General features: G+C 43.2%; 1 protein-coding gene across 1 annotated transcript in view; it reads left to right on the forward strand.

Annotated features, from left to right (window-relative positions):
- Positions 1–23265, forward strand: part of ADAMTSL1 (ADAMTS like 1) — a 361881-nt gene extending 338616 nt beyond the window's left edge. Inside the window, exons 24-29 of the mRNA XM_054986918.1 lie at positions 1098–1298; positions 3233–3413; positions 7378–7585; positions 17124–17233; positions 20089–20309; positions 22487–23265. Coding sequence (XP_054842893.1) covers positions 1098–1298; positions 3233–3413; positions 7378–7585; positions 17124–17233; positions 20089–20309; positions 22487–22593 — 1028 coding nt within the window. The 3' untranslated portion in view covers positions 22594–23265. The remainder of the gene's footprint in view (positions 1–1097; positions 1299–3232; positions 3414–7377; positions 7586–17123; positions 17234–20088; positions 20310–22486) is intronic.
- The last annotated feature ends 408 nt before the right edge of the window (positions 23266–23673 follow it).

The following is a 23673-nucleotide window of genomic DNA, read 5'->3' on the forward strand; positions in this document are numbered from 1 at the left end:
TGGCAGCTAAAACAGCTTTTCTGGTGGCCATAACCTCAGCTACGAGGGTTAGTGGATTGCAAGATCTGAGATCTGACCCTCCTTTCATTAAGATGTTTGCAGATAAGTTCATTCTCCATCCAAGCCTCCCTTTTCTGCCAAAGGTCATCTTTTATTTTCACATGAACCAAGAGATTGTCCTACTGGTCTTCGTTCCGACACTTCAAGACAATGCAGACAGACTGTTGCACACTCTAGATGTTAAAGTGCCTTTTGTTTTTATCTAGACAGATCATCTCCTTTCCAGAAGAACCCTAATCTCTTTGTATCATTCAAAGGGAGCAAAAAATGGTTAGAAAGTCTCTGCAGACTGTTTCAAAATGGATAGTATGGTTCATTAAGACACGCTATAAACAGTCTAAGCAACCATGTCCATTACATGTAAGGGCTCATTCCGCAAGGGCTCAGGCCACCTCATCAGCCTTCAATTTGTGCATCCCTCTAGTTGATTTGTGCAAGGTGGCCACCTGATCAATGCCATTGACTTTCACCAAACATTATGCCATTGATGTGGACTCCAGAAGAAACGCAGCTGTTGGCAAGGCAGTCCTAAAGAGTTTTTTTCCATTAAAGAGCTTCACACTCTCCTCCTGGGTAAGTTAGCTTGCTTATATCCAATGTAGGCCTGCACAGATGACACAACAATGAAAACGGGGTTACACTTAACTGTAACGGTTGTTCATTAAGTAGCCTTCTGTGCAGGTACACATCCCTCCTTCCTTGCCCGCCATGAGTTCTTTTTCTTGTCTTCCTTCTACACTGACAGCTTAGAGAACTAAGGGAGGGAGCCACTTACCCTGCCTTCTATATCCACGCCTGAGGGGAAAGCGCTTGAAAAGGCTAGGCGAGTGTCTCATGCCTCTAGGAGCTTTGGAACGTCCATGGCTGGCCTGTGCATGCACAGATCCCATATGTGCTTGAACAGAAGACCATTAGATGAACATCACAAGTAAGCGCAACCCTGTTTTCATGTCCTATTCTTTTTCCTAACAAGTGAATGTATGACTAGATACGTCATTTAGCTGGGATCTAACAGATTTCTCTTCCTTATTTTTCAGGTTGCCCAGTTCATGGACATCCGACCCCTAACATCACTTGGTTATATGCTGGTCAGCCCATCAGTATGCCTCACCATGTGCTAGCAGCTGGTCAGATTCTTCAGATACTGAACATTAGCAATGATATTCATGGCGAAATCCACTGCGTGGCCCAAAATGAGGCAGGCTTGCTCGTACAAAAAACCTCTTTGACAATTCAAGGTAAAAATGGTACTTCTTTATTTGGAGGATGGATTTCAGAGGCTGACATGGTGCTGTAGGTGACAATTTTTTTAAAATTCAGTGTACGGAACCCAATCCCTCATATCCCAGTTCTGGGCACCGACCACAGCCGCCCCAGCAACCAAGCAGGCAGGACACATTCGCCTTATTTGTGAAACCGAAAGCTCTACCTTTCCTAAAGGCCAGGCTTTCCAATATTGGGTTCGTTTTGGGGGTGTACCCACACACAAGAATTCCAGACTCAACTTAGCAAAAGATAAGTTTGTTAATTGAGTTTCTCCAAAAGCATGAAACATTCTTACTCAGGCAACAGGTATTAAAACAAGAAATCCTTACTGTTGCTAAATAATAAAACTTCCTATCTAAAATTTAAGAGTTAGCTACCTAAGCACCTCTAAGCAATTTCCATCGTCGCGTATCTCACCCATCCATCAGAAAGCGAGCCTCCTCTCATGCTTGGTTGATCCAGCATAAGGACATGCAGCTTCCAGCTTCTCTCTTGCATGCTCACATCATGATGAGGAACTAAGCGAGGGGCTGAGTTGAGAAGCCATCTTTTCAGGCCTCAGTGAATCACCCAGCAATTCAACAACCAATCGGGGTTAAGTCATTAATTGACATTACAGCTGTGTGAAAAACTAGGGAATCAAGCACAGAGTTCCCTGAGAGCAGTCTCTCCAAGATACCTTTCAAATATTTGACCATCTCTTCAGTTAAACTCTTAACAGAGGTACACTGACAATGAGATGGAATGCTTACAATACTTGCATTTTGAAGTTGAGGTATACAATACCCCAAAATGTTCTCAAAAGAGTTCTTCCTGTGTTATGAATGCTCTTGTGGGAATACTCTTGCAAATTAGTCCTGCAAGTATAGGTATAACATAAGACAAATTAATTTACTTGGTGAGTTGAAAATAACCTGATGGTATTTTCAGCTGCACTGTCTTTCCCTCAGAATCTCAGCACACCTTTGCTAGAACATTCTTACGATTTTTCCAGTATCTTTCATTCATAATAAAGGAGCAAGGGTAGAGAAATAGGTGAAAGTATGCAGTTGCATATGAAAGTGCCTTATACTGAGTCAGACTGTTTATCCATCTAGTTCAGTTAGTCTCTCTACTCAGACTACTCGGGTAGAGAAGATTCTTTCCTTGCTCTGTCCTGCTACCAGAGATCCCTTAACTGAAGATTTCAGAGGTTGTACCTGGAATCTTCTACCTGCAAAGTGCCTGCCGTATCACTGAGCCACAGCCCAGAGAATCCTCTGGTTGTGTCATGAAATGATTATGATGAGGGCTTTTTTTCAGCAGGAATGCAGTGGAATGGAGCTCCGGCACCTTTTGAAAATACTCGGCAATAGTGTGTGAAAATAATATTATTTCAAAGAATCCCGTGTGTTTATCCCCCATTTCCCTCTTGAGAGTTCCGCCACCTCTTTTCTCAGAAAAAAGCCCTGGTTATGATACATGTTATGACATATGTATCATGTTGGAGATGATACAGAAAAGGTCCACCAAAGTGAGAAAGACAGATAGGGTATTTTCCTAGTGAGGAAAGGAATATGATATGCTTGGGAAGCCAGCCCTAATCTCAAGGATAGTTTCTGAAGCTGAACTCTTTTAGTTGATCAAAATTAACTAAAGGTAAATGAGATGACATTTATAACATTGAGATGACAGTGAGAGCTGAAATTGCCTTCAGACAGTTATATTTTTATTATTTGGGATGGGTTCCCTTCTAAGCCACCAATGTGCTATAAATGATTAGCATGGCTGTGTGTTGGTATACAAATTAGTAATAATTTTTGTAGGGTAGTGACTTCCATTGCCATGGCTACAGTTCTAGCAGCGTTAATAAACATCTGTTGATAGTTTTACATCTTTTAACATAAATGTTGCATTACTGTGACAGATTATTGGTGGTCCGTGGACAAGATGTCACCCTGTTCGGCCTCTTGCGGTAACAAGGGCATACAACATCACCAGCTAAGATGCTTACTAGGTGGAACCCAAGTCAACATATCCCATTGCCTGAAGAAGCCCAAACCAACTCTACAGCCCATTGCTTGTAACAGAAGAGATTGCCCGTCAAGGTGTGTTCTTCCACTCCCATTCCCATCACATAATCTTCACTGCAGTGATACTTCACTATTCTGTTATCCATGTTTGTTTGTGCTGATCAAAACGTAGTTCCACTAAAATGGAGATTGTGTTTCAGAATTGTAAAAACCACTAACCAGTTACCAGTGGTAAGTTAAGAATCCCCTCCAGGAAATCAGATAGGGAAGCTTTTGTAAACTGGAAGAAACTCATTCCTTTTACCCTTTTCCTTTGGGAACACCAAGGAGAAAATGATCCAGTAAATCTGCCTTCAGCTGTCAATATCTTTTGACTGACAGGGTGTGAATACTCAGGTATTAAATCTGTGACTGCATATGGCAGTATTAAACCTCAGTTCCGAATCTGAATAAATACAGACAAAGTGAACTGAAGACAAATTCTCTTTTTTGCCATCATGAGGGCCAGGATTTTACTTTTTTTAATAGATTAAAGTGGTTCTCAGCAGTCTTCAGAAGCCAGTCTTGACCGTGTCATTCTGTGCTTTTCTTTGTAATGGTCAGTGGTTTCAGGCAAATAAGTCCATTATACAGGCCACGCTCCGTGTTTTGCAGCCTTGTCCATAACAATTCCTAGACTGATCAGCTGGGGAAAGTTCATATCTCACTCTGGAAAAAACGCAGAATGATACCATGTGTAGCAAAACTCTTCCACGTTCACATTTGCACCCATGATTGACCTCAACATGTCATCCTCCTGGTGTTTTCTGACAATAGCAGAGCAGCCAAGCTGTGAATCAAGGAAATAACATGACAACCATGGAGTGGCCACTGTGGAAATGTCTCCCGTTTTATTACTTTTCCATAGTACTTCACACACCTCTCCATTAGGTAAAGAGTATCTGGATGGCCAGCTGAACCGAAATGAACAGCTGGGAGCAGGAGAGTTAGTGAAATATGAAACACGCTCATTAATATCAGCAACAGCCTGACGTGCTGATGGGAATACTTCTGCAAGAATGATTTATACATGTAAGCTCCTTCCTAAGCTGCAGCTCCGCCCATACTGCTTTCCTGACTCCCAAGAAACTGATGAAATGTGTATGTTTGGAAGCAGAAAGAGGATGAAAATACAAGCTTAAAATTTACAAGGGCTAGAAAAGTTGTGGGTCTGACCTTTCCAGACAGTATAATACAAAGAAGTAGGAGGAGGAATATGGTTTCTTTCCTTGGCAGTACCTTTTATTTTCCTTATTTGTTTCTGCAGTGTTTGGGGGATGTTGATCAACAGTACAAGAATGAAAACAAGTTTCAACTATTTCTGCTCAAATCCTCATAGCCATCTGAGTCTGCAAGCACTTTTTTGCCCATTCTATCAAGTAATTAAGAAACAGAAGCAAGATTACTCTTTGGGGAACACGCTGGGATTTCCTCCTTAGCTCAGGGTATATAAATCCTGAAACGAAACATGAGGCCGAGCTGGCCAGAGTTTCCGGCTTGACAAGAATTCTCCCATGGAACCAATAATCACTTCCCTTCCATTTCCTCCCACCATCTTCCCAACAGACATCACGCCACACCATTAGCAGGCCACCTCATCCAACTTGGCTTCCTGCCCATTAATGCCAGCTTTTCTGAAACGTGTCGGATCATTGTTATCCAAAGATTACTTGCACACATGTGGCTGCAATTCATATCCACCAAAGGATGTGCTCCTTCACCACATTCTGACAAGAAGCAGGAACAGCCAGCAATGAGCAACAAGTTACCTGAGCATGAAGGGCCTGGCTAGTTCGTAGCACCCAAAGGCTAGCAGAGATGTACTGTTTTCTGCACAAAAGTTTCAAAACATGTTAGTAATTGCAGTGTATTGGAACTGTTAATTGCAATGAATTTAACTGAACTTGAGGTTTCCGAAAATTTGCTGGGTCAGGTGCATCTTGATTTCATAAAGAGCTTCATAGTGTTATCTGAGAAGAAAGAAATCAAAAAGTGTCAATGGTTGTTGTGGATTTTCCGGGCTGTATAGCCGTGGTCTTGGCATTGTAGTTCCTGACGTTTCGCCAGCAGCTGTGGCTGGCATCTTCAGAGGTGTAGCACCAAAAGACACACTAAAAGATACTTGGCTGTGTCTTTTGGTGCTACACCTCTGAAGATGCCAGCCACAGCTGCTGGCTTAACGTCAGGAACTACAATGCCAAGACCACAGCTATACAGCCCGGAAAATCCACAACAACTATCGTTCTCCGGCCGTGAAAGCCTTCGACAATACAAAAAGTGTCAAGTTCTGTGTGTCCTTCCATGATTCCCAGAGCAATCCTATGCGGAATGACTGCAGTTAAGGCCTTTGAGCAATTCTGCTATTTTTAAGAGGCTTCTCTATCTAAAATCAGAACTACACTTTCCATTTTTTAACCACCACTGCCTAATGTTTTTATAAAACAATTCCTTGGGAAGAGCTGCATTCAGGGGACAGGAGAGGAGCGACATCATTCTCTCTCCCCGTACTATTTTCCTGAGCAAGAAAATAAGGTTGCCAGGTCTCCTTACCCTCCCGGCGGGAGAGGAGGGGGACCCGGCACTCACCTTTCTTGTCTCGTTTTCTGCACAAATCAGCTGGGTGCAAAGCACAAGAGAGCTCATGGGCCCTGCACAATGATGTCACTCCTGGGAATGACATCTTTGAGCTGGACTGGGAGGCCTGTTTCCCCGCCTTTTCCCCCTGTCAGCCAGATGAGTTGTAGTGAAGGGTAGGAAGGGGGATCCCCCGCCTCCACTAGGAGACCTGGCAGCCCTAGGAGGAATATGTGCTGAGGAGGGGGGAATATGAAGACACATAACATTTCCCTCAGCAGGAATAAAAGCTGGTTGGAGGTGGCAGTTTCCGGCAGGAGAACAGCCTAAAGGGAAAGAGTTAAGTAGCCCCTTCCTTTAGAATGCACATCCCTCTGAACTGTCGCACCAACTGCTGCATTCTGTTTTAAAAACAGGTCATCCAAAAAAATAATCACAGACCTACACGTAACGTGTAGTTGTGCTTGGACCTTGCTGGTAAGGTTACCAAATTGCTGAGATATTTCTAGAATAGATCGAAAACTGAAATTTGGAACATTCGTCTTCCATGATTGCCATAAAAAGTCTGAAAAGAGGATGAGGTCTTACCCCACTCAGAATCCAGAAAATAAAGTCTGGCTCATAAGAGCAGCCAGCACTCCAGCCCAGAGCAAGGAAAGGCCCAGAGGAGATGGAATGTTGGACTGTGGGAGTTTCCTGTTCAGTCTCAGTTCGGGAGAAGGAGGATGGCAGCCAGGAATCTAAGTCTAAAAATGGAACATAAGCGTGGGGTGCGTGTGGGGATTTCTGGTATCAGCCATGAAATTTATCTGTGCTTGCGGAATGCAAATTGTATGCGCTAGGGAGATGTTCCAGCATCCTTGAAGCTGCTGTTTGCCAGGATAGCTTCCATTCACTTCTGGTAGAGGAGGATATACATCATTTAGGATTCAGCATGGAATGAAGATGCACAGCCGTTCCTCAGCATCAAGAGCAAGCTGGTGCCAAGAGAGCAAATTGACTCTAAACCATTATTTCCAATTGGGCTTCCACTATCATCGCACCAAAGATCTGTTTTGCTGGTTTTAAATCTAATATCTTCATAATTAGGGGAAGCACCACATAGATATTTTTCATAGTGTAGTCTAACAAGGAACATAACAAATTATATAATTCCATGGTTCTATATTCTGAGCCTGCCACACTGAGAAAAGCCTTGAAATGATGGTTGAATTCCCTAGTGGTTGAATTCCAAGCATGCTGTGATTAAAGGACAAGCTGAGTTTTACTAGTCTTACTGGCCTCATTTACAAAGTAAGAAGTCCTCATTAGAAATGGCTTTAATGACTGAAAAATAAGGGGGGAAATGTGTAATTTTGGAATATCACTGCAGCTCTCTCATCGTTCTCTGCCCATAATTCTGCCATTGTCCTTGTTCCTCACTTAGGTGGATGGTGACGTCATGGTCCCACTGCACACAAAGCTGTGGTGGAGGCATCCAGAACCGGCGGGTGACATGCCAGAAACTGACAGCTGCAGGCAACTCAGTCCCCATGCCCAACGATGCATGTGCTCAGGTGGCTAAGCGCCCTGTAGATACTCAGAGCTGTAACAGACAGCTGTGTGTGGAATGGGCCACTTCACCTTGGGGTCAGGTAAGAACATACAATCATTAATTTTTGTGATAGTGGAGAGCCAGTTTGAAAGAATGGCAAATTAAACACCTACAGATGGTTTCCACCAGGGATGGGCTTATGTGGTTTCCCTGTTGCTGGCATGGCTGCTGGTAAAATGCAGCTGCAGCAGGCTTCCACGTGGCAGGATTCTCTGCGGTTTCTCTGTTCCAGTCCCCTAGCAGCCGCAGCCCCACTTCCCTGGGCTACCAGGGCATTTGCACTTTAAAAAAATAGCACTAGAATATTGTTATTTCAATATAAATGTCAGTCCCTGGTAGTTAGATCCCTCAAGCCCTCCACAGTTAACACACAGGTGTTCCAGTTGAAGTAGCTTTATTGAGATCCATACAGTATAGGTGTTCACCTGAAGGTGGCACTGGCAGAAGGGACAATTCAAACAAAGGCATTGCTAATTATGGGGAAACTTCCCGCCCTTCGGGGTCCATTGACATTTTGGCGCGAAACCCCAAAGAGGTTACATGGGAACAGATTAGTTTAGACTACATGAAGCACAAAGGAAAATATCCCAGTCTCTGGGAAAAGATACAATGTGTGCTGCTAGCAGCTCTCCTTCAAGGACATTTGCTGGAAGAAGTGAAAGTACATATTTTCAACAGATAATGGAGAGGCCCCACTGGCTCTCCTGCAATTAATATTAGCAGTTAAGACTCTCTCAGGTGATCTACACAGAATACAGCACATAACTCTGACAAACAGCATTGACCAGTACAAAATGTAGAGTACAATCATGGCAGGTATGCTGGCATACATGACAATAACATTATAACAGTAGATATAACAGGTTCCGTGAATTCCTAGCTTTTATTTATATCTAGCCTCTTCTGTTGCGGAGATATGCCTCTCTCTTTATTTTTATTTATTTATTTGTTTATTCGATTTCTATAGCTCTGCAAAGGAAGGAGCTAGAGAGTTGTTTGGGGTTTTTTGACAAAATTCAGAGAACCTGTGTAACACATACAGTGGTACAGAGGTGTAGCATGCAGGGGGGGCACGGGGGTGGCCGGCTCGGGCACAAAATTTTTAGGGGGTGCCTCGTCCACGGCCCCCCCAGGAGCACCCCTTCGCCACTGCCGCCTGCCTTGGCGCCCAGGAAGCCGGGCGCCCTGGCGGTGCGGCAGGTGGGAAGGCAAGCGGGGAGGCAGGCCACCTCCCCGCCCCTTTGCTGGTGCTGCCAGGCGTCCTGGCAGCACAGCAGGTGGCAGAGAGGCAAGCAGGGAGAAGAGTGGGGATGTGGGGAGGCGAGCGGGGAAGCAAGAAGGAGGTCGCCTGCTTCCCTGCTCACCCCTTACCTCTTTGCTGCAGCTGCTCATGCAAACCGGGGGAGCGCTCTCTGGTGAGAGGGGCACCCCTGCGCAATGATATCATTTCCCAGAAGTGACATCATCATGTGGAGGGAGGTGGAGAAAAAGCATCTCCTGCCCCAGGCGACACTGGACCATGCTACGCCACCACAGTGGTATATTGATATAATGATATTCTTGTGCCAAATTTTTAAAAAATGGCTGCCAGGGGGATAGTGTCAGGGAAAATGACTACCATTTGGGTAGAAAAATCCAAGTTTTCCCACGCACACATGCAGACCCTACTGCAGTCTTTCCCAAAAATTCAAAGCAGAGCAGGTTTGAGAAAGACTGGAGAAAAGCATTGACCCCAGGGCAGATAACCCATGTGGAAATGGCCATTATCTTGTATGGGTAGAACCAGTGTGGCTCTACCAGCCATGTTTATTCTGTAATTCCTCATAGAATCAGGTAGACAGTTAATTCCCTGGTTTAAAGATCTGCCCATCACCCAGAGATGACCACCACAGTATAGACCATACTTAACCCATTCTGAAGAACACTGTTTGGTTGGACTGTTGCCAAGTCTCTGGTGCTTTCTAGGGAAATTAGATTTGTTGCTTTCATTTAGCTGATAATAATCGTATCGGAGTCAGGGGGTGTCTCGCTCTTGTGTATTTTGGAAAACATTCATGCGGACTTTGATTGAATTATCATGCTGCATGTATGAGTAAGGATCTGATCTTTCCTTTAAAAAGACATAAGCAAATTGTTCAATTTGTACTTTCCCTGGAATTTCAGGTGAGGTTTACATAATGCATGCTTTCCTCCAGTTCCTTTGCAGGAGCAGCGGTTGGTTTATATCATACCATGATGTCATATCCAGGCTCAGTTATCAAAAGTTGCTTGAATTCATCTGTTTCAACTGACCTTTTGTCTTTCTAATACAATATTTCTCTAACCAGAGAAGCGGCGGGAGTGGGGGGGGGGAGAGTTTCTTGATGGCAATGTAAACCAATACAGTCCCATTCCCAGCTGGACCTACAAATTGATTATTCTGATTACAATTAAGAACAGATTACTGGCTATGGATCAGTGGTGTTATGCTATTGTATCATACAGCTCACTCGGGGGGACATCAGGTTCTTATTGGCCAAATGCAATGAAAATAAGCAGGTTTTCTTAGTCCTCTCCAAAAATTGACCTTTCCTCCACTCCTGTCTCCTATCGTTTAATTTTGATGTGAATATGGTAGTGGCCCTGGAGATGGGAATTTCAAACAATATTGAAATTATTCAGAGGTTTCCTCATATTTGTGGTTAAAATATTAGACACTATGGACATCTCTTAAAACATAGGAGACACAGGGCAAGGGGGCATTGTGAGAAATTTCCTTAGGGCTGCTCTGGTCCTTAGCATATCCAAAGTACTTTTTTGGATAGCAGCAGGGCTTTTTTCTGGGAAAAGAGGTGGTGGAATTCAGTTGCCCTTGGCAAAAATGGTCATATGGCTGGTGGCCCCGCCCTCTGATCTCCAGACAGAGGGGAGTTGAGATTGCCCTCCGTGCTGGATGCTGAGTGGCACGGAGGGCAATCTCAACTCCCCTCTGTCTGGAGATTGGGGGGTGGGGCCACCAGCCATGTGACCATTTTCAAGAGGTTCTGGAACTCCGTTCCCCCGCATTCCCCCTGAAAAAAAGCCCTGGATAGCAGCCCAAGTGTACATATACCAGGTTGGATTCAACCAGTATGGAAAAGGATGGCAGGGTCCCCTTTTACAATCCCTCTTTTATAAGAGGTAAGCTGGGGTTGATTGCACCCATGTTTACAAAAGCTACGTGGGACAGATCCAACTCAACATGTCTAGCAAAAGCAAGGCATGATCTGATCCAGATAAAATGAGGTTTTACTGTATTAATACTAAAGACGCTGAGGTAAGTTTTATTTGATGAAAATCTAAGGGAAGAAAAGAACTCATTTTTCCCTGTCCCTGATTATTTAGAGAGCTTTTTCCCCCTTACAGCTGCTGGTACTTTGGGACTTGAACAAGGAACCTTATGGTCTGAGGCTGGGATCTAGCCTAGAGACTGTATGTACTTAGTGCTCTTCAAGAACAGAAAGGAAAAGGAGAATGCCGTGTTGTTATCTGAGATTAGCAAGAACAAAAAAACTGTATTAAGCGGGTCTGATATAAATGCTAGGAGCTTGGTGTTGGGGGTTGCAGCAGCAATAAGATATATGTTTGCAGAGTCTGATAATAGCGCAATGGAAATAAGTAGACAGACTTCTGTGATTCTAGCTCTATAAAAATACTTTACTACATAATAGGGTGAAAAGGGTATATTTAGTAGGAAAAATAACAAACAGTTTCTGACTACATCTTGATAGTCTCAGCTAGGTCCTAGAGAGAGGAAAGCTTAGACTGCATGGTCTAGTGAAGTAGTAGTAGTAGACTGTAGTGGTAGCAGCAGACTGAACAAAGAGCAATAAAACCTTAGTATATGTTGCTAGCTACTTGCCACCCAATAAACCGGCTCACCCAATAGACAATCCTAGATTCTCTCATTAAGACTAAAGACTCCCACTTTCCCTGGCGGGAACTTCTCTCGAAGCCTAAGTGGTCCTATGCTAACTAGCTATCTGACTAAACAAACAGAACAGCAATTTGGTTGTAGTGGGTTTTCCGGGCTGTATTGCCGTGGTCTTGGCATTGTAGTTCCTGACGTTTCGCCAGCAGCTGTGGCTGGCATCTTCAGAGGCGTAGCACCAAAAGACGGAGATCTCTCAGTGTCACAGTGTGGAAAAGATGTAGGTCATTTGTATCTACTCAGGAGGGGTGGGGTTGAGCTGAGTCATCCTGTAAGAGTTTCCCCGGGTGTGGAATGCTAATGGCGAGAGGCTTCACTGTATCCTGAGGAGGTTCTTTTGCATATGGATTGGTACTTGATGTGCTAATCTTCTCTGCAGGGCTATTGTCGGGGATAGAATGTTTTGTTAGCCTGGTGTTTTTCAGAACTGGAAACCATGCTCTGTTCATTCTTAAGGTTTCTTCTTTCCTGTTGAAGTTTTGCTTATGCTTGTGAATTTCAATGGCTTCCCTGTGCAGTCTGACAAAGTAGTTGGAAGTGTTGTCCAGTATTTTGGTGTCCTGGACTAAGATACTGTGCCCTGTTTGCGTTAGGCTATGTTCAGCCACTGCTGATTTTTCAGGTTGTCCAAGTCTGCAGTGTCTTTCATGTTCTTTTATTCTTGTCTGGATGCTACGCTTTGTGGTCCCGATGTAAACTTGTCCACAGCTGCAGGGTATACAGTATACTCCTGCAGAGGTGAGGGGGTCTCTACTGTCTTTTGCTGATCGTAGCATCTGTTGTATTTTTCGGGTGGGTCTGAATACTGCTTGAAGGTTATGCTTTTTCATAAGCTTTCCCATCTGATCAGTAATTCCTTTGATATATGGCAAAAACACTTTTCCTGTAGGAGACTGTTTTTCCTTGGTTGTTTGATTCATCCTGGGTTTGATTGCTCTTCGGATTTCATTTCTGGAGTAGCCATTTGCCTGAAGTGCGTGGTTTAAATGATTAATTTCCTCATTGAGAAAGTGCGGCTCACATATCCGTCTTGCACGATCCACTAATGTTTTCATTATGCCTCTTTTCTGTCAGGGGTGGTGATTGGAGTTTTTGTGTAAGTACCGATCAGTGTGAGTTGGTTTCCTGTAGACCTTGTGACCTAACTGAAAGTTTGCTTTGCGGATGACCAAGGTATCCAGGAATGGGAGTTTTCCCTCGATTTCTTTCTCCGTTGTGAATTGTATGTTCAGGTGGATGTTGTTGAGATGATTCAAAAACCCCATCAATTCTTCCTCCCCATGGCTCCAAATGATAAACGTATCATCCACAAACCGGAACCATACACTAGGTTTGTGGGGTACTGATTCTAGAGCTGTTTTTTCAAAATGTTCCATGTAGAAGTTTGCTATAACTGGGCTGAGTGGGCTCCCCATGGCCACCCCATCCATCTGTTCATAGAATTCGTTGTCCCATTGGAAGTAACTGGTTGTCAGACAATGGTGGAATAAGGCTGTTACATCCTCTGGGAAAATCTGATTAATAAGTGCAATAGTGTCTTTTACTGGAACCTTGGTAAACAGGGATACAACATCAAAACTGACAAGTATGTCTTGTGGATTGAGTTTCAGAGAACTGATTTTGTTGATGAAATCTGCTGAATCTTTGATGTAAGACGAGGTTTTCCCGATGTGGTCCTGCAGGAGATCTGCCAGATGTCTAGCTAATTCATATGTCGGTGAGCCAATGGTACTCACAATGGGTCGGAGCGGGACTGAATCCTTATGTATTTTGGGGGGTCCATATAGTCTAGGTGGCTGTGCTTCAGTCTTGCATAGTTTTCTGCGCGTGTTGGGATGTAGTGAGGAATTCTTGATCAGCGCATTTGTTAGCCTGGTGATTTTGCAAGTGGGATCTCGTTTTAGTTTTTTGTAGGTGGAGGGGTCCAGGAGTTCCTTAATCTTCTTTTTGTATTCCTCTGTTTTCATGATCACTGTAGCATTGCCTTTATCAGCTGGTAGAATGATGATGTCTGGATCTGCATTGAGGGTCTTAATGGCATTTCTCTCCTTGCGTGTTATATTGCTGGTGGGAAGCTTTGCCTTTCGTAGAATCCTCCTATGACCTACATCTTTTCCACACTGTGACACTGAGAGATCTCCGTCTTTTGGTGCTACACCTCTGAAGATGCCAGCCACAGCTGCTGGCGAAACGTCAGGAACTACAATGCCAAGACCACGGCAATACAGCCCGGAAAACCCACAACAACCATCGTTCTCCGGCCGTGAAAGCCTTCGACAATACATAGAACAGCAATTTAACTCTTTCATGACTGAGCGTAGGACACTTGCAGAAAGTCCAACTCTTGGCCATGTGCCCTTGCCTGGTCACTAGAATAGTACTTTCTGCCTGGTGCATTGCAGGACCCAGCAACTTATTTCAAGGACCATGTGCATTCAGAAGGTCTAGATTTGTATACAGCTTGCCATGGCCCCCTTGGGGAAAAGTCATACCAAAGCAGGTTTGGGAAACTGTAGAGCAGAGCCAGGGAAAACCTGGAACAGGACCACTGAGCAACAGTGTTGTACAGAAGCCCCCAGAAGAGGCACTGCAGTGCAGAGGGATGTGGAGGAATACCTCCATGTGGAAGAAACCCAGCACAAGCACCTCCTAGTCCTCCTATAAACCACATTAACCACCTATAGGTTCATTGTCTGCGCTGCTGTTGTGGTTTTCTGACCAACCACAGCTGGCTAATAGCTTTTGCAATATATTCTTTTTCCTGCTGCTGCTGCTATTACTTTTTTCTTACCATGCCCCCTTTTCTTGTCATGTGCTGCTTGTTTCAAAGCTAGCCAGAAGTGGCAGGATTAGTGTACCTTCTGGAGACTGACCATTTCTGATATAGTTGGAAAGTGAAAGTATATCAGAATGTAGCATCTCATTGTCCTTTGGCATGGTCCACCCCTTGCATGTGATGAAGTGAACTCTGGACTATAAATGTTTATGCTGGAATAAATCCAAATAGTCTCTAAGGTGCCTCTGGTCTCCTGTTTTATTTTGCTGCTGCAGACTAATACAGCTTGTCTATCTGAAATTATTATCCTTTCTAGTACCTGGTGCTCATTTGGACCCAGAACACAAGCACCATAGTGGGCCAACAAGCCCTTGCTAAAGGCCATCCTAGCTTTTCTTACAGAGCAACAAGAAGCAATTGAACTCCAGAATACTCTGGGTTCTTCCTTTAAGTGTATACGTGTGCATATAGATGTACCTGGAAATAGGTATAGATGTGGATTTTTCTGATACTCTTTTCCCATACCTCAAACATCTTGATCCCATAGTGATTGCTTCTTCCTCTTCCATCCCCATGCTTCGTTATTGTTTTGTTTTCAGGATGTTCTTTTAAAAAGCAATCTGCATAGTTAAGTGGTCAATTGTGTATTTGGGGGGGGGGTACTAAAGACTCTTGTTATAAATTACACAAGTAACTTTTTAAACAAATCCTCCCCACCCAAACTCGCATTTTGTTTAAAGTAATAACTTTATCAATACAAATAAAGAAATTTAAAGTATGAAAAGTGCATTATTGCAATAATACCTCTTTGCAAGTCCAAAAGTCTTGGTTTAGGGTAAAACTATAAAGTGTAAAAAAAAGAATAAAACAATCAGTGCCATCTAGTCAGTCCAGGAGTCCAATACCTTAAAATGCTGCCTGGTGTGCTATTGGAGGGGCAGGTTTGCATCTGGAAGTTGGGCTTCTGTGTCCCCCCTCCCCTAAATATTCAGCTAATTGAATCCTGCTGAAATTAGCACCTGCCAATGAATGGAAATTCCCCGCCCACAATTCTAGGGGGCCCTCAGCATCAACCGTTCTGTGATGCTGCTTGCATATGCCGACTTCTTCATCCTCTTCATGGGTCAATTGTTTTTGATTATCCTTTTTCATTCTTCTTTTTCTGGGAAGGGAGGTGGCTTTATGATTGGCACAAGGGCCAGTAAATCCATGCTTTGAAAATCCTGCTTCCACTGCAGAACAGAATAACAGATTTCTTTTGAGCAGAAGCTTGTACATCTGTCCAAAACATAGTGAGCAAGCTCCTCAATAAAATGATGCAAACCTGTACAAACACAAAGAAGTCTCACATTTAGAGCTCTTACTGATGAAACACTGAACAACTCAAGTTTCTTCCACACTAGTGGTTTACTCTAGAATAAATGTGATGTATTTGCTCAATTTTAAAGGCAAATCTAGACAACGTTATGTATTAATTGTGTTCTAGTGTTTTTGGTTATGTTTCCCCATATTTTAAAAGACTTGTTTTGTGACAATATTTTTTGAAATCTAATAGTAGTACTAGCCAGTCCACTGTGGATTGGCAAGGCATTGTTGAGGCTTTTCGGGCCCTTCCTTCATCGTCTTATAGAAAGCAATACTTCTACTTCTTGACTTAAGATGTACATCCTTTAAATTTTGACATATTAATTAGGATTGATGTCATCCTAACTCAAGGTGGAATCTTAGCAAAAAGGAGGGGAAAGTGGTAAACGTAAATATAGAAAAATGCCACTGCTATTTTTCCATTGTAAAGTTTTGCTAAATTTTAACTTCTTATGTTTTAAAAAACACAATTTTAGATGCCAAAAGCAAAATGATCCTATTCTGTCAAAAATACCGTCAGAAAATCTGTAGTCATTACTACCCTTTTCTAGTTTTTTCATCCAAGTGAATTTTTCTTTGAATATTTGTGGATACAACTTCACTCAGCTTTTTAGCTACTCGGCTCTTCCTCCTGGTTCCATTGACACAGCTCAGGATTATTGAAACGAAGCACCAATCTCTTACAGTTTACTTAGGGAGGGATTAAAACCTAAAAAACCAGTGACAGGTTTATTCCTGTGGAAGTGTCCTCTCTCTTTATGAGGAGATGATATGCTACGGTTATTATGTTTCCAGGACTTTACGTTTAATCGTCTCATGCTTTTCAATTACTTATTTTTAATGGAAACATGTCTGCCCTGGTTCTGTCTCAGTAATCGCTCTCCTGTCAATTATAACGATGAATTGTAAAATGTCCAGCAGTGAGAATAGAGTGTAATCTCCTCTGAGGACCACAGGCTTTAGTCAAAAGTTATGCATGTGTGTGAGAGAGAGAGACAGAGAGACAGAGAGAGAGAGACACTGACTGACGGACTGTAGGACACAGAAAATGAATTTTTGTTTGTCCCATACACAATTTATAGTTTCTATAGAATTTATAGTTTTTAGCACTTTAAAGGCTCACAAATACATTGTTGTATTTCAATGCAATTCAACCTTTGAGGTGCGCAGGGGGTCTGTTGGTTTTGCTGAAACACACCAAAAAGACTGCTTTGCTGGAATGTAACACTGATCTGTCAAATTGTGTACATTGAAGTCTGGAGCAAAAGTCTGAGAGTATCTCATTTCCAGGCAATACATCTTATTTTTTACTGAAAGAAATGCATCTTCTGGCCATGCATTTATGCTGATCAGCTACTTAAGGACTCTCTGATTTTGCAGTCCTGGACAGATAATATACTCAGGTTTATCAAGGATTTCCATTTGCCCCTGATGGCTTGGTGGTGGGTCACAAACAATGTAAATATGTTTGATTTTCTTCATTAACAGTGTAATGGGCCATGTATTGGATCAAGACTGGCAGTACAGCACAGACAAGTTTTCTGTCAGACCAGGGATGGACTATCCGTATCTGCTGACCAGTGCGGCTCCCTTCCAAGGTGAAGCCCAGTGATACCTTAATAATCTCATCCTATATGACTCAGTTCTAACATAATAGCATCTAATGAATGTTGATACTGTGTTTTCTTTATCAATTTCGTCAATTGCCGTGAAGAGTTTCCTGGAAAGGTAAGATGTGACTTTATCCACAAGAAAGAATAGCATATTTTCCTGCCACGACTATGTATATTTTCTTCTGTATGGAGAATATTATAATAGACCATGTTGATTTTTCAAGAAAAGGCTTGTGAGCAGGTCAGCAGGAATCTGGTATCCAAAGAGGAAAACCCAGTGGTGCATTTAGGTAAATTTAGAATGTGGACTTAATGTCTTTAGCTTGTAATGTATACTTTAAATATACTTTAAATATATACAGCCTGCTGAACCTATGAGCTGGGGCCACAGACATCTACTACAGAGTTCAGATCTAATAACACTACTTTGATAACCTTTACATTGTAACTAGCTCTTCGATGGTGGAAACGATTTATTGGAAATACAGTATCACCCCAGTATAACAACATCATTGCCAGTTTTGTGCCAGGAGTTGACATTGTGCATAGGCATGACACCGGCATGACTCTCCCTGCCTCTCCAACATCTTCTGGCAGGTTGCAGCTGGCAACCGTAGGGAAAAGTCATAGCCTGCTGGGTCTCCATCAAGAAAAGACTTTAGTTCCCTCTTGGGGAAATTTTGGTTCTCTAAGCCAAAACAAAAACAGAACCTGTAGGGAAAGGGCTCACCCTGCAAGGTGAACAGAAGGGAGCCTGCATTATACTGTATTCTGGCTCTCATTTCCTATATATGAGAGGGAGTGGTGAGCCTGTGAAAGATTTTAAGTGAAAGCTTTAGTAGACTGTCCTTAACACTTTTCATGTACATCATTTCCGTCATTCTGGAGAACACCTGTAATACTATAGTTCACAATGTCTCAATCTGCAGCAACCTAGAGACCCACATTTTCATTTAAAAATTTCCATGGACACCCTCCCCCCCCCCCCACTCCTTCCTCTTTTCCTTCACTCTAGTGCCTTCCATGTCGTAGACTAGACACAGCCCCTTTCAAAGTGTGCAGGAAGCCATCCATGTTCCAAGAAGGTGATGCTGTCTCACATCCTCAAAATCACGTGGCACTGAGAACTGTATTAGCTACACTTTCAAAGCAAGCTTAAGTAAAATATTTACACTGCCATTACATGCCCTACAAAGTGAGGTCTCGGATTCTAATTCTACAGGGCGACAACTCAGTACTGATCAAAATTCTAATCTATCTCACCTCTTGATTGGAAGGGGCTTTGATCCAGAGACAGTAAGAATCTTCCTTAATTTCTTTCCAGGGCCGATTCCACACAGTTTACCTGAAGCTGGGACGTTGCACTATGTTGCGGATCGCCTCGCGCGAGTTTTGCACAACATTGTGCAAAACTCATGCAAGAAAACGTGATATTTCGCGTTTTTCCCAGCATGATCAGCAACGTAGCGCAACGTCCCGGCTTCAGGTAAGCCGTGTGGAATCGGCCCAGAGGCCAGCTGTATGGGGGTGGGAAGGGGCTTGCAAAAACTGTCAGAATTGCTCATAGAAGTAGAAAAAGCCCACCATTACATGAAACCTAAATTGTTTGTAGTCAACTGAAAACTTCCATTGGCTATTATTGTCTATGAACAGAGTTGGGTCACTCTTTCTCTGTATCCTTTGCAGAAAATCAGTTTTATGCCCGAAGTTACTATGATGAATGTATTAAGATTATACCTCCTTGGTGCTGCCAGCCAATCAAGGGTCCTGGCCTGAATTATTGGGAAAAGGCAGCCAATCAGTGTTTTATTTTTCTGGCTAATGATCTGAGAGCCAAGCTACAAGGGACGCCTTACACAGGTTGGACACTTGTCAGCTTCCCTCAAGTTTTGATGGGAAATGTAGGCACATTCTGGTCTTGCAGCTGTAATGGAGAGCCAAGCTATAAAACCAGGACACCTACATTTCCCATCAAAACTTGAGGGAAGCTGACAAGTGTCCAACCTGTGTCAAGCGTCACTTTTAGCTTGGCTCATAGATGAACTGGGATGTGTGAGCTTGTGCCCTTTGGAACAAAGAGAAGTCAATGCTGTCCCTCTCCCCTGAGGTGCAGAGTCCCTGCTGCCCTTCCTAGAAAGCTCTGTTTGTATTAGCCTATATGGCTGATTTGAAAAGGACGAAGAGTGTACCAGAGGGCCCTGTACTGCAGTTTGAGAAACAGTGCTCTCATTTATTATTCTGATTCTCCCATGTCTACACAAGAGTACTAACACAGTCGGTAGACTTAACACTTCCATGGAAATGTAAGTCAAATGAAAAGCAGGTTCAAGAGGGAGACGAAATGGGCATTTCTAATGTCCACCTTCGATGTGCCTGATCAGCTTGGATCTGTTCCCTTGGGCCCTCTCCACTAAGCTGATAAAAGGATTTTTTTTTCTGGTTTGTAAAATGAATAAATACAGGTCAAAGTGGTTTGCAAGTGGATGGCTAGTTTACTAAGAGAGAAAAGGAAACAGTCATCCTTTATCTAACTTTCATTAGTCTTTCATTTCAGGAAGCGCTGTGCATATGTTGCGATTCTCCTTGGGTGGGTTAAAAGAAATCCCAACAATTAGTTGAAGACTCAGCTGATTTTATTTTTTAAAAAAAACAAGTTTCTAGCTCTTAAGATTAACACCTGCCAGAGGAGTTTTTTCACAAACTTCTCAGTGTTGAGGAGTGAAGATTCAGTGCCCTATATAATGCCTTGCCATGGCCCATAAAGCATATAAATGTGCTATTTAAAAAAAAAACATTCTGCATTTATTACTTAACGTTGAATCTGTTCCTTTTACCAAAAGGCCATTAAGCACACAGAACTGCTGGACAGATGTTTGCAGCGTACACTGGAGAGTCAGTTTGTGGACTATGTGTACAGCTACCTGTGGAAACTATGGCTTCCAGTCAAGAAGAGTGGAATGTGTGCGTGTTCACACCAACACGCCTGTACAAGAGCACTTATGTTCCTGGAGACCAAGACCTGCTAACTGGCAGCGCTGCAATATCACCCCGTGTGAAAACAGTACGTCATCTAAGGGGAATGGGACGGGGAGCAAAATCCGTTGTAGATGGAGCGACAGTTCTCAGATCCACTGATCCCTTGATTGCATACATGTTCAGAAACGCCACCCTGCGAAATCAGTTATTCTGGCTGGAGAAAACTCAGTGTGTGTCACCAGATTCCCCAAGCGCTGAGCTTTCAGGTCCCTGCCAAAAGTGTATTTTTGAGATAGCTCCTTCCCTTAGTAATGGTAGCAATTAAAAAGCACACTGAATCAACATAGGTGATGCCCACAAGCCAGATGGTGACTATACCAATCTCATTTTTTATAGGGAATTAATTACGAGAACCATGTGGTAATGGCTGGCAACTTAGATAGCTTAACCAAATTCATGCATCTATTAACAAATAGGAGCCAACGCAAGCAAAACAGAGCTGCCATGATTAGAAGCAGGATACTTCTGGTTGCCAGATGGAGGGCAAACAATAGGGGAGCATTGTTGCTGGATTTTCCATCCCACATTGGCCATTGTTAGCCACAGCATTTGGTCTAATTCAGCAAGGCAGCTGTTACGGTCTTGTATTTTGTTTTCTCCCAGTTGAAACAAGCCAGCAGGATTAGCAAATGTTGCACGGTAAAGGTAGTGCTTATTGAGTTACTGTTGCATCAAGCCCCTCTGCTAGGAACTACTTCATCATTGATGTTCATCCTAGCTGCACCTCTTACTGGAGCAGCTGCCCTCTGGAAGCATCCTATGTTTAGAGATGACACGTTCCATGAGTGGGATGGTGACAAAAGAAAGCAGTTACTAGGCTCCCTTGGAATGAGCAATGAGCTGAACAATCCTTCAAGAATTTGAGCTGTAACAGTAGAAGGGGTTGTCGAGTAACCATCCACTGGGTGTGCTGTGCAGTAAATAAGGGTACTTTCACACCCAGAATTTGTTATGATTTACATACACTGAACAGTGAACCTGACAGCTACAAGGTATGCAGCATTCCCAGTCCAAAGGCTGGTTGAAGCTAGTCCCCCTCCCCCCACCAAAAAAGTGGGTAAGAGCCAAGCCACAAGTGACGCCTGACACAGGTTGGACACTTGTCATCTTCCCTCAAGTTTTGATGGGAAATGTAGGCATCCTGGTCTTGCAGCTGTAATGGAGAGCCAAGCTGTAAAACCAGGATGCCTACATTTCCCATCAAAACTTGAGGTAAGCTGACAAGTGACCTGTGTCAGGTGTCACTTGTGGCTTGGCTCTAATACAAGAGAGTCAAACCTCCATTTGCATATTTTAGCAGAAATACCTTCACCTGTATGCACACGGCTACTAGTTTAGTCAACTGGGAAACGCTGTTCTTTGAATATGCAAATACTTTGGGCTAGTTCATCCTATAGAGGTGAACATGTACAGGTAGCCGTATATGATATGCCTCTAATTTTACCATTCCACTGCTTCCCTATATTTCTGATCAGGTTATGCCCCATAAAATTCTCTCGCCAGTTGGCAAGACATTGCAAAGACGTTATCTTTTCATGCAAACCACAGTAGATAACAATGATAAATGAAGTTCTGCATTCATTCTTTATGGAATAATAATCAGAAAAGATTACTCCAGTAGGCTAATCCTAGTTATTTGTGACTCGAATATGATCCTAAACAAGGTTTTGAGATACCAAAGATTCATACAATCTTCTGCTAGTAGGTTTTCTGTTCTTTGGGGCTTGCCTTTCTCCTACTCCCACAGCTGTGACTGTAGAAAATGCTATCTTGCCTGCCCCCACACCAAATAACTGTAGCTCCTACAAATGACCATTGTACCTTCTACTATGTTGGGCTCCTCCGCCCCAACATCTTACGATGAGAATAGAATTCAGCAGAGCAATTTCTCCTTTCAAGTGTCCAGCACGTGATCTCTTGGCAGGTCCTGGGCAATGTCCAACATCCTTTTTGAGTAGCCAATAATGGATCATAATCCTAAGATCCAAACCCAGCTTGATACATGATCCTGCCATCCAGGGTCTCCACAATCATTCATAGGTAGGGCTGTGATAAATTGACTGAGGAAAAAATGGAGCTGGTAATAAAATGAGACTTAAGGGAGAGGAAGAAAGCCTAGAAATATGCCAGCTCTAAAACTATCCAGCAAATAAAATCCAAAACTAAAAAAAAAATCAATTCTTCTCTCCCCCCTTTTCCTAGTCGAGTGCAGAGACACCACCAGGTACTGTGAGAAGGTGAAGCAGCTGAAGCTCTGTCAGCTCACGCAGTTCAAATCACGCTGCTGTGGGACGTGTGGAAAAGCATGAAGAAGGGCAGCGGACAGTAGGACGAATTTGGCACCCACCAGCCTTGCCTGTTTTGTTATGAGAAGGGCTCTTTGAGAAAAAGAAAAGAATGGAATAGAATTGCCTCATCTTCCATTTTTATTTATTTATTCCCCTCCCCTCCTTTTTAACCCAACCTTTTAACTGAGTTGTTTTGTAAAGAACTTGACACAGTTTCCCTTCCGTTGAAGTTGGGAGACAAACACGCGGCAAGTTGCTGTTCATTGTGAGGGTGGAGACCGAGAGAGAGAGAAAGCGTCAGAACTAGCACATCCTAGAAGACATCAGGATGGCCTCAGTGGACAGGAGGGATATGCTGAGCTAATGGTCCCTCTGAACGCCAGGCTTAGATTTCCAGTTTGTGAATCAGAGTGAGAGTTTCATACACATGTACACACAGAGGGGGCAGGGGGGGATTGAGGAAAAAGGAAATTACCAAACTGAACCATGGGTTAGTCAACACTCAGTTTATCCACAAGGTGAAGAAATTTTTACCACATAACTGCCTGCGATCAGAAAGGGAGGGGACTGGTAAAATTCTCCTCACAGCCTGACAGGATGCTGTGGATGCTTATGAGCCTACAGCGGTTGGCTGCTGCTTGGTAAACTTTGTCCACAGCGGGTTTTAGCTGTGTTTTTCTATTGCTGCTTCTTCTTCTCAGGAGCAGCTTGCTTCTCAGAGTCTGATGAGCTAATTTATTTAAAAGTGAGTTTGTTACACTATGAGAAGCAAGCCAAATGTTTACCCAGCAGGCCGCTGGAACAATCCGAAGAGCATAGCCTTGTATTTCAATACATAAAGCTTAGGGGGCAACCAAGACAGGCACCCAAGACAGGCACGGGTGTCACCAAAAATATTCCTTGCTCTCTCAGTAGTAGTGATGGCCTATTCTCATTTTCATCTCCCCTAGTTGAATACTTGTTATTAAATATTCTTCTTAATAAACACTGAATGTGTGCACATGAAACAGATGGAAAAGCTAAAAATGGGGGTCATGAGATAGCCCACTTCCAAGATCATGACATGGCCAGTTTGAGGGGCTGCTAATGGAAATTCAGTTG

The sequence above is a fragment of the Eublepharis macularius genome, chromosome 8 (genome assembly GCF_028583425.1).
Source record: "Eublepharis macularius isolate TG4126 chromosome 8, MPM_Emac_v1.0, whole genome shotgun sequence".
Taxonomy (NCBI): domain Eukaryota; kingdom Metazoa; phylum Chordata; class Lepidosauria; order Squamata; family Eublepharidae; genus Eublepharis; species Eublepharis macularius.